This window comes from Lygodium microphyllum, chromosome 3 (genome assembly GCF_053477565.2).
Source record: "Lygodium microphyllum isolate KBCC chromosome 3, Lygodium_microphyllum_v1.1.10, whole genome shotgun sequence".
In the NCBI taxonomy this organism is placed as follows: domain Eukaryota; kingdom Viridiplantae; phylum Streptophyta; class Polypodiopsida; order Schizaeales; family Lygodiaceae; genus Lygodium; species Lygodium microphyllum.
In genome coordinates this window covers 143,987,906-143,998,591 of record NC_141137.1, presented here as the reverse complement: position 1 = coordinate 143,998,591, position 10,686 = coordinate 143,987,906, and the positions used below count along the sequence as shown (strand labels likewise).

Genomic DNA, 10,686 nt, shown 5'->3' with positions numbered 1-10,686 from the left:
ACACACACACATAAGGCTGAACATGATGAAACTTGCAAAAGAAAACTCATTGCAGTATAGCCATATACAGACACAAGTTACATCAAGCTGCCTCCAAGCACTGAAAGGCGTGTTAATGGAATTGAATGATTGATGATCCAGTAGCATGGTTGCAGTACACCACATTTTTATTAGAACCTGCCTCCAAGTGAGAGGAGCGTTGCAATTGATTGATGATCCTCCCACATGAGGGCAGTGCATCAAGTCCAGTACCTGTAACCTTAACATCTTATAGCATAACAGCTGATTGCCTCTGGCTTTACTCCAGCTGGCACACACACATACATATGCAGCTTACTATGAATCTGGAACTGCCAAAGAAGGCTCAGCAGTACAGCTATCTATCGACACAAGTTAGAAGCTGCCTCCAAGAGAGACGAATTTTGTACTTGACTGATGATCCACTAGCATGATCAGGGCAGTACATCAGGTTTGTGTTAGAAGCTGACCTCCAAGTACTCAGAGGAGTGCTGATGATTGATGATCCACTAGCACGACAGCAGCAGTATAATATCAGCTCATCCAAGTACTGAGAGGAGTGTTCATGATCAAGTAGCACCAGGGGAGCAGTACAATATCCGCTCATCCAGGACACAAGTTAGAAGCTGCCTCCGAGTACTGATCAGAGGAGAGTTAATGTAACTGATTGATGCTCCACCAGCTGCATGAGGACAGAAGGCTGCACTGCATCAGATTTCTGTTAGAAGCTGCCTGTCTCCCAGCAAGCTGAGGAGTGTTAATGTACTTAATTGATCATGCTCCACAGCTAGCACATTTCTCAGGCCAGCAGTACAAGGTAAGACACAATGCTAGTATCTTCTTCTTAGACTACATCAGTCGCAGGTCGATCTGAATGTACAGTTGACATACTCAACTCCGATTGGCTGCAATTCATGGCCCTGATCATTGCAGCAGACTGTCCTCGTCTGAGATATCAGGGCAAATGTACAGGAAGTGTTAGCTGCTGCAGCTCAGAGAACTACAAATTATCAAATGACACACTCATTATGAGAAGGAGATTTAATTTGGTACTCCTGTGGGTCAAATGGGACCCTGATCACTAATTATAACTAGATCAAGACCTAGATTGAAATGACTGCTGCAGTGCAGCCTTGAAACGTGAGCTTTATCCTTTTGACCCCAGCTGCATACAAGAACCAGGGATGGTCTATCACCTGCTGCATGGTGAGGCGATTGTGAGGGTTGGTGCGAAGCATGCCTGCGAGAAGGTCGATTGCCCTTTCGGACACCTTGGGGGGTGACTGATATTCATCTGCACGGTGGTCTCCTGGTCGATGATCGTGGTCATGACGCTTGCTGCGATGTCGACTGCTGAGATGCATATTGAGCTGCTGCTGTCGAAGGTAGGGTCGAAGATTATCACCAAAACATGTGGTGAGCTCACGGATCGAGGTGAGAACCTCCTCGTCAGTCTTCCCAGGAAAGGGGAATGTCCCCATGAGAAGGGTGTGTAGAAGCACCCCCAAGCTCCACACATCAGCTCGCTCGTCGTAAGGGTATGTTGATGGGCACGGATGCTTGTTGCCACCATTTTTGCAGCATTTGGCACTGCTGGAAGAAGTAGCTGGAGGACCAGCTGCTGTAATGACCTCGGGTGCCATGTACATGCTTGTGCCAGCTGCGCAATAGCGATCATTGTCATCATCAGTTGCTGATCTCTTCCTAATGTCATACTGATGGCGGCCTCGATCGTCTAGACACAGGGCCATACCGAAGTCTGCTAGAACCACCTGCTCCTCCTGATCCTGATCCTGGCTGATTTGATGATCCTGGAGTACAGCAGGACGATGCAGATTACAGCTGGTGATAGAAGTAGTACAGCCACTGATCCTTGCAAACGCTGCTCCATCTGCATGTGTAGGTGGCGTAGTACATGCAGATGATGTCACTGATCGATGTACGAACAGCACATTCTCCAGCTTGACATCGCGATGCATGATGCCGCGAGCGTGGCATGCCGCAAGGGTTTGTGCAAGCTTTCGCACAACCATTGCTGCATCCTGCTCCTTCATGGTACCGCCTTCTTGCGATCGGAGCCTGCTGGACAGGTCGCCCCCATCGCAAAACTCCATCAAGAGATGCAAAACGCCGTGCCTATTAGGGACAAGACCTTCGATACGCAATGCTCCGTCGATCCCCTCCAGTGCCTTTCCCATCCAGAATTCCTGGCGCACGGAATCATTCCAGTCCTCTCTATTGATCGTGTGGCCGTCAACCTTATGCGCATCGAGTGGGGACTTACACGCGAGAGTGCGGCGGGCGCCATGCTTCTCTTGGCAGAGGCTGACAACTCCTTGCCCGCCTCTGCCAAGCTGCTTCCCGAGGAATACGAAGTCGTCTTCAAGCGTGAGGATCGGCTTGAACTTGATTCTTCTGATCGTCATGACCTTGCAGGAATTACCTGCAGTAATAGCACGTCTGCATGCAGCCGATGAGTTTATACGGCCTGCGGCTGCTGCGGGCAGTACAGCGACAGGAGGAGGGGGAGGATGTTGTAGTGCAGGCCGCCCTTTCACTGCACGTCGAGTAGCTGCTGCTGGAATGATCTTCCTGCAGGGGGGGCGCTCATGCGCCTGCTGCTGGTGAAGATCAAGATCAAGCTGCTGCTGCTGCTCCTGCATGATGAGGGGCGGCCTCTTTCGTTTCACGGCCATTTGTAATTCAGACGTACTCTTCTTCTGCTGCTGATGCTGCTTCTTTTTCTGTTGTTTCTTGTTTCTTTTTCTGCTTCTTCTTCTTCTTGTCCTAGCGTTGATGCCGCTGCCGCTGGTGCTGCTTGTGTCTCCCTTTCTTCCTTGATCCTTCCTGTTCTTCTCCTCCAGCTCCTCCTCCTCCTCCTCCTCCTCCTTCTTCGTCTCCTTCTTCTTCTTCTTCTGATGCGTTCGCTCGTCAGATGAGACGATCTTTGCTTGCAATGGATGGGAGGGAGGGAGGAAGGGACGGAGGGAGGATCACGCTGACGTTCGACTTGAAAAGCCTCACGCGAGCGTAAGCTGGCCGTCGAGGAATCTTCTTCCAAGTTCCTTCCCTTTTTCCACGAAAAGCGTCGTGTTTTTACGAGGAGCTGGCATTAGCCTCAAAATCTCATCAACCACAAAAAGGAGCTTTAGGCCTTAGTCACAGTTCTCTAGTTTCTCTCGAACAATTTTAAAGCGCTCTCCTCTCTTTCTCAAGAGTGTAAAGATGGCTAACTCAATCCTTTGCACACTTCTCCGCTAGGAATCTTATCTTTCTTAAGTTTTTCAAGAGAACCTTGTTACCATTCCTCCGTACATGCTTGAAGATCATTGCACTCACAATATTTCAAAGTTTATCTCATCATCTAGTTTGCCTACATCCCCAAATATGGTTATCCTCATCTCCACAATGCCATTGAGATCAACCACCTTGAACCATTCCCTCAACTTTCTCTAGACAGCCATAGCCCATAGCTTCTCTATAGGTCCAAAACACGTGCTTAATTGTCTCTTCCTAACTGGCACGAAAGACACAATTATCGTTGATTCTCATCATCCTCCCCACTCTATGCTTGGTAGGTAGTTCCCTCGCTATCACCTTCCATAACAATAAGTCAAGTTGTTTGCCTCGGGTACATCTCCATACTCTAGAAAGTCTTCTTTTCCATATCTGCACATTTGCATGTGTGTGATTGTCCTTCTATTTGTTGTATAGTTTGGCTGCAATATCTAACTTCTCCTTCTAGAAACCCCTTCTACATTTCAACTTTGTTGCAAGTCTCCCCTTCACATTATCCAACCTTTGCCATATTTTACTAGGCCCGATCTTTGAAGAGGGGGGCCAGACTTCCCTTATTTCCCGTATCGCCTCCTCAACACATGCCTTTTCTTCCTCACTCAAGGGCGAACTTGATTGCAATTTCCTCCATCGTACTTAGCTCTCCCTTAGACTACTCGCACACGTATTTCCACCTTGGGAGTCCTTTCGGGACAATTTTGGCCATGTATTCATAGAGGGGGTCGAGTTTTTGAAGGCCTATGGCGAGGTTTAAATGCATTGGAGCAGTGCCCCATCTCCCTTCCTAGGCTTTTCATCTCTCTAGCTTAAGCCTTTGATCGCCTCTTTCCAGTATTTGACAAGGCTCTTGATTGACTCATACCTTGTGGCCAACATTTTGGTGGTTGAAGCTAGTATCTTATCATCCTAGACTAACATCTTCCATTTCCTTCCCCATATCTTAGAGTTTCCAACCATTGGCCTGGTTATTATGGCCCATGGCTCATCTTGTTCAATCCTCATTTAGGAGTTTGAAGGTATACCTCTTGGCTCTATCCCTAATGGTTTCAAGTCCCTAGCCCTCGGCCTTTGTATCTTCTGTGACCATGTTTGATAGTATGGAATACCACTTCTCCTCAACACCATAGGACCATAAGAATGGTCTAACCACATTCTCCATCCTTTCTAATTGTGCCTATCTGAATGGGGTCTCTATCCTAATGAATATAATTGCATGCATTAGTATCTTATCAACTTATCAGAAGCCTACTAGCATAGGAAAGGGGCATTCTTTCTATCTAGGGCACTTCATTACCTTGTGCTCTATCTTCCTTAAAAGCCACTCCATATTCTATTTACTTGAAATGGCGAGGCCTATAGTGTCACCTAGATATCTAAGCATCTCTCCCATTTTAACCAACTTAAAGCTCATTTTTATTTTTGATATATTTATAATAGCACCCAACACTTGATTGTACCACTTGTACACTTCTAATAGCTCTTTTACGTTCCTTTCTTTAGTCCTAACTAAGTTTGAGTTGTCATTGGCAAACAGTTGTGTGCACATGTGGCAACCATTCCAGGAGTTAGATCCTGTACAATATATATTCTTCTAGGCTATGCTAGACAACCTTTAAAAGTGAGTCAAGTGCTATGGCAAAGAGCAAAGGTGCTAATGGGAAACCTTGCCTCACTGACCTTTGCAAGTTGAAGGAGTGAGACATGTATCTATTCACCCCAACCTTTGTTGTTGCATTAGTGAAAAGTGTGCCAACCATCTTGTAGAAGGCATTCCCAAATCCAATCTTATCCATAACACCCAGCAAGAAATCTATAGTAGCTTATGTGTCATAGACTTTGTCTAGATCTGTGTTTATTAAAACAAAAATTTCCCCGTTTCAATCGCATGTTCTATTGCAACCACTAAATTTAATATGGCATCTTGGATCTTTCTTCCATGCAAAAATCCATATTAGGATCTATGCACTACTTTTGAAAAGAGAAACTTTATTCGAAACACCATAGCTTTTGAAACAATCTTGTAGATAACATTCAAGATAGTTAGAGGTCTCTCCAATGCGAGGATTTATTCCTGATCACCCCTTTAGGTAGAAGTTTTATCCTACCTTGATTTGCAAAGTCTAACATATTTGTCACAAATCACATGGTAGGAGGACTTGGTTCAACTATTGCGCCAAACACACACCATACATACAAGAGGAAGCTCACTCAAGAATACAAGGAAAGAGATGGAGGCCAAAACGTTTTCTTGCTTTTCTTCTTCTTCTTTCTCATACAATACAATGTACACAAAGTATAGATAAGATACAACATAAAGGAAAGTGGCCTATAAGGTCAAACAATGCATAACTGACTATATTAATCGACTAGCATTATAAGTATGCTAGCTGTAGATAGGTGTAACAAGTAAATATAATAAGTGATAAGTCAATGACCATGTGAGGATCATAGTGACCAATGATATGCTAAGTGTAGATATACAGATCCATCTAACTAGGCGGTCTATCATCAATATCTGCACGTGTTGAGCGTGCCATCTCAACACTCCCCCTCAAGCTTAACTATATCTTTGCAACTCCAAGTAAGCTTTGAAATTTGTGAAGCTTCTCTACACCCAATGCCTTTGTGAAAATGTTAGCTATATGATCCTATGTGCTGACATGTACCAAGTCAATCTCTCCTGCAAGTATCTTCTCTCTCACAAAGTGGTAATGCACCTCAATGTGTTTTGTTCTAGCATGAAACACTAGGTTCCTAGCTAGTTGTATGCTACTCATGTTGTCATAGTGAATGAAAACTAGACCATCTCCCAGCACATCTAAATTACCCAACAACTCCTACAACCATACCCCCTCACATATTGCCATAGTAGTACCTCTATACTCAGTCTCTGTACTCGATAAAGAAACTATAGGTTGCTTTTTGCTGCTCCATGTAACTATTACACTATCAAGGGAAAACTCCAATATGTTTGTGCCATATTTCAATGCTTGCCAACCACTACTTTTTCTTTAACATAGCAGCATTAATAGGAGGAATTCCAACATCTAAAGTGAATATGTGACCAACTCTACTTCCTTTTGTAATCAACCTACATTTATCATTAAAATCTTTCACAAAGAAAATTTTTGCATTAAATCGAACATGCAACCCTTACTCTACTATTTGACCAATAGATACTAAATCCTTTGTGATGGATGGCACATGTAATACATTTAATAGATTCTTTGTCTGGCCATCATGCAATGACAAGGGAATCTTTCCAAGCTGTGAAAGTGGGTGGTATGAATCATCATTCATCTACACGTAACCTAGATTTTGTAAATCTTGCATCTCTCTAAACTATTTAACATGGTTGGTCATATGATTTGATGCACCTGAATGAATATACCATACATCATCATGTGCTCCCTTTTTTGTAACAACATTCATAATATGTTGCACAAAAAAAATATGCTAATTTTTATATTCATTCTGTCATGAGACGATGGATAGTTTCCTTGCTACAATTTACCATTGCGAATATAATTCTTCTTAGCATAACAATGGATTGCAATATGATCTATTTTGCCATAATAATGATAAACAATACCAGAATTGCTAGAACAATTGTTGTCCCATCCACCTCTTCCTCTAGTGCTTCCCTTGCCTCTAAAGTTTCCACGGCCTTCTGAAACTTACATTTCACCGAACTACTGATTTAACCTGTTTTGCTGGTTATCACCAATATGTCCCATACCACATCCTCTTAAAGAGAATCTACTATGTTCTCTTTTTGAACTTGAGTAAAATGCTTGGACCTGTTTACCACTTCTTTTAAAAGATTCAACCTACATGTTGATATTTGAGTAATCATGAGAGAGATCAACTCATCAAAAAATGGAAAGGGCTTCTGTACATATATAGAAGTGATAAATGATTTCGAAGCCTTCTCATTCTTAAGGCCACCTAAGGTAGATGAAACCAAAATCATCATTATCATGCATTCCATTAATAGTTGCTAAGGCATCTGTAATGCTTCTCACCATCAAAATATACTCATTTATAGGTATATTTCCTTTCTTCAAGGTATTCAACTCTTGCTTGAGTTGAATCTTCTGTTCCTTTGTATTTACTGAAAACATATTCTCAAAGATTCTCCAAGCTGCATGTAAAGTTTCTACATTTTTTATATGCGCCAACATAGTATTATCAATATCTGTAGATAGCTGATACATTACCTTTTTTTCTTTTGCATTCCATTATTTCCATGCCGTTAATCCATCTGCAGTCTTGCATGGTCACTCAGCTATGGCTCCTTTTCTTCACTTGAAGCAAACTCAAAGAGGCCTTTTCTAATAAGGAAGTTTGTCACACAGAACTTCTATGATGGGTAGTTGTTCTTGTCTAGCTTCTCCATGATGGGGTTTCCAATGTTCTCTACCATTATCACAAAATTGATGCAAAACATCAAGTAAGCCTTTTTCATTGTGGGATAGCAATACACCAAGTAATGGGATAGTAATGGGGTAACAATACACCAAGTAATCTCTTTCATTGTGGCTCCTCAACTACACATGTAATTTGCAACTTTTTTACAAAAAAAAACTTGTGTTTGCTTCATAGAAAATACCTCAAAACTTACAAATTCAAAATTTGTAACATGTACACCAACTTTCGATCAATACAATTGAAATTACAATATATCTTGATATTGCCATCTGCAACCTTATGGGTCTAAAAGAGGCTTGAAACTGCCTGAAATGGCAAAAAGAAATGGTAAGTCCTAAAGGCCTTATTTTCAAAACATATAGTGCTCTTCTTGTACACCAAATCTCACAGCAATTTGAGATTTTTGCTTTTCCCTACTTTCATTGCCTCCATAAGCACTATTTAAGAGAAAGAGTGAAAGAATGGGAAAGCTTCTTGCCCGTTGCTTGCCAGCCCCTCTCGGTAGTGCCACTTTGATACCATGTCATGAATCACGTGGTGTGAGGGCTTGCTTGAGCTATTGTACCAAACATATATCATACACACAAGAGAAAGCTCACACAACAATACAAGAAGAGAGATGGAGGCCAAAATGTTTTCTTGCTATTTCCTTCTTTTTTCTCACACAATTTAATATGCACACAGTATAGATAAGATACAACATAAAGGAAAGTGGCCTACAAAGTTAAACATTGAATAATTGACTATACTAATCGACTGGCACTATAACTATGCTAGTTGTAGATAGGTATAACAACCAAATATAATAAGTGCTAAGCTAGGGGCATTGTGAGAATCATAATGACCACCAATATGCTAAGTGTAGACATGCAAACCCATCTAACTAGGCAATCAATGATCAATGTCCACACTTGTTGAGCTTGCCATCTTAACAATATTCCTTGTCTCATGTAGGCAATATTTGTTGGAAAGTTGGCAATATCTTTGCCAAAAAAGTGGACCATATTGACTAATATACTTCCACTAAGAGACCATTTGGGCTAGGTGACCTTCTTCTTCAGTGCATAGAGAACTCCATCTTTTGAGAAAGGACATGCCAACATTATTGGAGTTTCCTTATCCATTACTTTGTCAATTGGGGTTAGGAACTATTGAAGCTTTGCATCATAACCTTCCTCTTAGTTTGATGCATTTCCTACTATGCTTGACAAGTGCTCCACAAAAACTCAGGCAATGGAGACATCATCAAAGCATTATCTACCATAGGCATCTTTAATTACTGCAATATTTTCCCTCTTTTGTTTAAGTTGTAAAGCTTTGAAGAAACTAGATGTAGGGCATCTTTCTCAACATAGTGCTTATCCTTTAGTTGTGTTTGCATAGCAAGAATTCTCCTCTCTTCCTCAATCATAAGATAAGCCTCAATTCTCTACAACATCTAGACCATAGACATATCATTAGGATGAATAGCAAGAGAAGCCAAAACATTAACTCTACATTTGATAGTTGTATCATAATTTCTTCTTCCACTTTTAGCTCTAGCTCAGCCATGTTGTTTTGCCACCTGAGTGATGGCATCTACAGTAGCTTCTACCTTCTTCAAGCATGAATAATCAATACCTCTAGTGACTTCTTTCAATATATCACAGATATTTTACACAATTTTTATCTTTGAGGAAAGAATTATTAAACAAAAACTATGGCAGCCCATTTGGGACTCCTAGGTGCCAAAATATTTAGGGTGACCTAAATTGGATAGTGGTAAAAAATTGCAACATAAGCCACTAGGACATTTAAGCTTGGATACGGTACAATCCACCACCCTCAATGGTTGATGTATTCATGATCCAATCTCCTAGATTGCCATGAATCATCCTTGTGTCTATTATGCCATGTATAGGCACATGTGTCATCTTCTTCACACATGTTATCCAAATCAAGTAGATCATATTGCTTATTAAGCTCATTCCAGGTTTCTCTTTCCATCATTATCATTAAGTCACATTATTTAGATTTGTCTAGTTGAGATGTAGTCATGTTCCAATCCTCAACCATGATTGAGAATTATGGCTTGAGCTCCAAGCTTAAAGTTTCCCATAGCTTATGGCCCTTGTCATTGAAGCCTTAGGGGTGTGTATGGAATGGCCATGCATAGTTGTGCATCTTACATTTATCTTGACTCATATTGCAAAGCCCCTATCCGAGCCTTCTACATAGCCTTTGGTTTGAGTCGTTTTTTGACTAGAATCAATGTCCCACTTCTCCTTGTATCTGCTACTACTGATATTGAGCTTTCCCAAGCTATTAGCCATAATAATCATTAGAGTAGTATGGGGAGTTTGCTATGGGTAACTTATAGAATCACATAAGTGCAAGGGAGGGAGGTTTTTTCAAAAAATATATAAGAATATACATATGGGGTAAGCCCCCTAGTGGTTTTCCCCTCCCAAGGGGTGGGGGTAGGGAAGAGGTTGGGGGAGGTGGTGTGGGGGGAAAGAAAGGATGTTGGGGGGGGGGGGGGGGGGGGGGGGATTTCATAAAGATTGTTATACTTAATATGGCCCTTTCTTTCAATGTCTAAGAGCTTATATATTGACAAATTCATAGGTATCACCATTTTTTATATATTGCATCACTATCAATCTACCCTTGGCCTCAACAATTCATGCCTAAGAATGCACAAGATCATGTATCATTAATATTGCAACATGTAACTTTTGTGTTAGAAATGTTGTAGTCTTTTAAGCTTAGCCAATATGAGAAATTGAACGAACTACAAAATCTTATATCTCAAAAAGGGGACACATAATAATAATTTTTAATACATCATATAATAGTAAAAAATGAGGTCATATGACTCTTGCTTCAGCTATAGATAGGGGTTTTCATGATTCTTTTCTCATATATGACATGTCTCCTTTACAAAGAGTGAACTTCCTA

The 10,686-nt window shown here is 41.4% G+C and overlaps 1 protein-coding gene across 1 annotated transcript; it reads right to left on the bottom strand.

The window, feature by feature from the left end:
* Positions 1-616: 616 nt before the first annotated feature.
* LOC148038975 (calcium-dependent protein kinase 25-like) lies at positions 617-2,202 on the bottom strand. The gene is made up of 2 exons (XM_087675516.1): positions 1,215-2,202; positions 617-965 (listed from the first exon to the last, which is right to left on the bottom strand). Exons 1-2 carry the CDS (start codon positions 2,130-2,132, stop codon positions 873-875), a joined length of 1,011 nt encoding a protein of 336 aa, XP_087531642.1. The 5' UTR covers positions 2,133-2,202; the 3' UTR covers positions 617-872.
* Between the last annotated feature and the right edge of the window lie 8,484 nt (positions 2,203-10,686).

Coding starts and splice junctions, on each gene's coding strand:
- LOC148038975 (XM_087675516.1), bottom strand. CDS start 2,132: ATGGAGTTTTGCGATGGGGGCGACCTGTCCAGCAGGCTCCGATCGCAA. Junction 966..1,214: donor ATCGCCTCACCATGCAGCAG/GTGATAGACCAT, acceptor CTGATATCTCAG/ACGAGGACAGTCTGCTGCAA.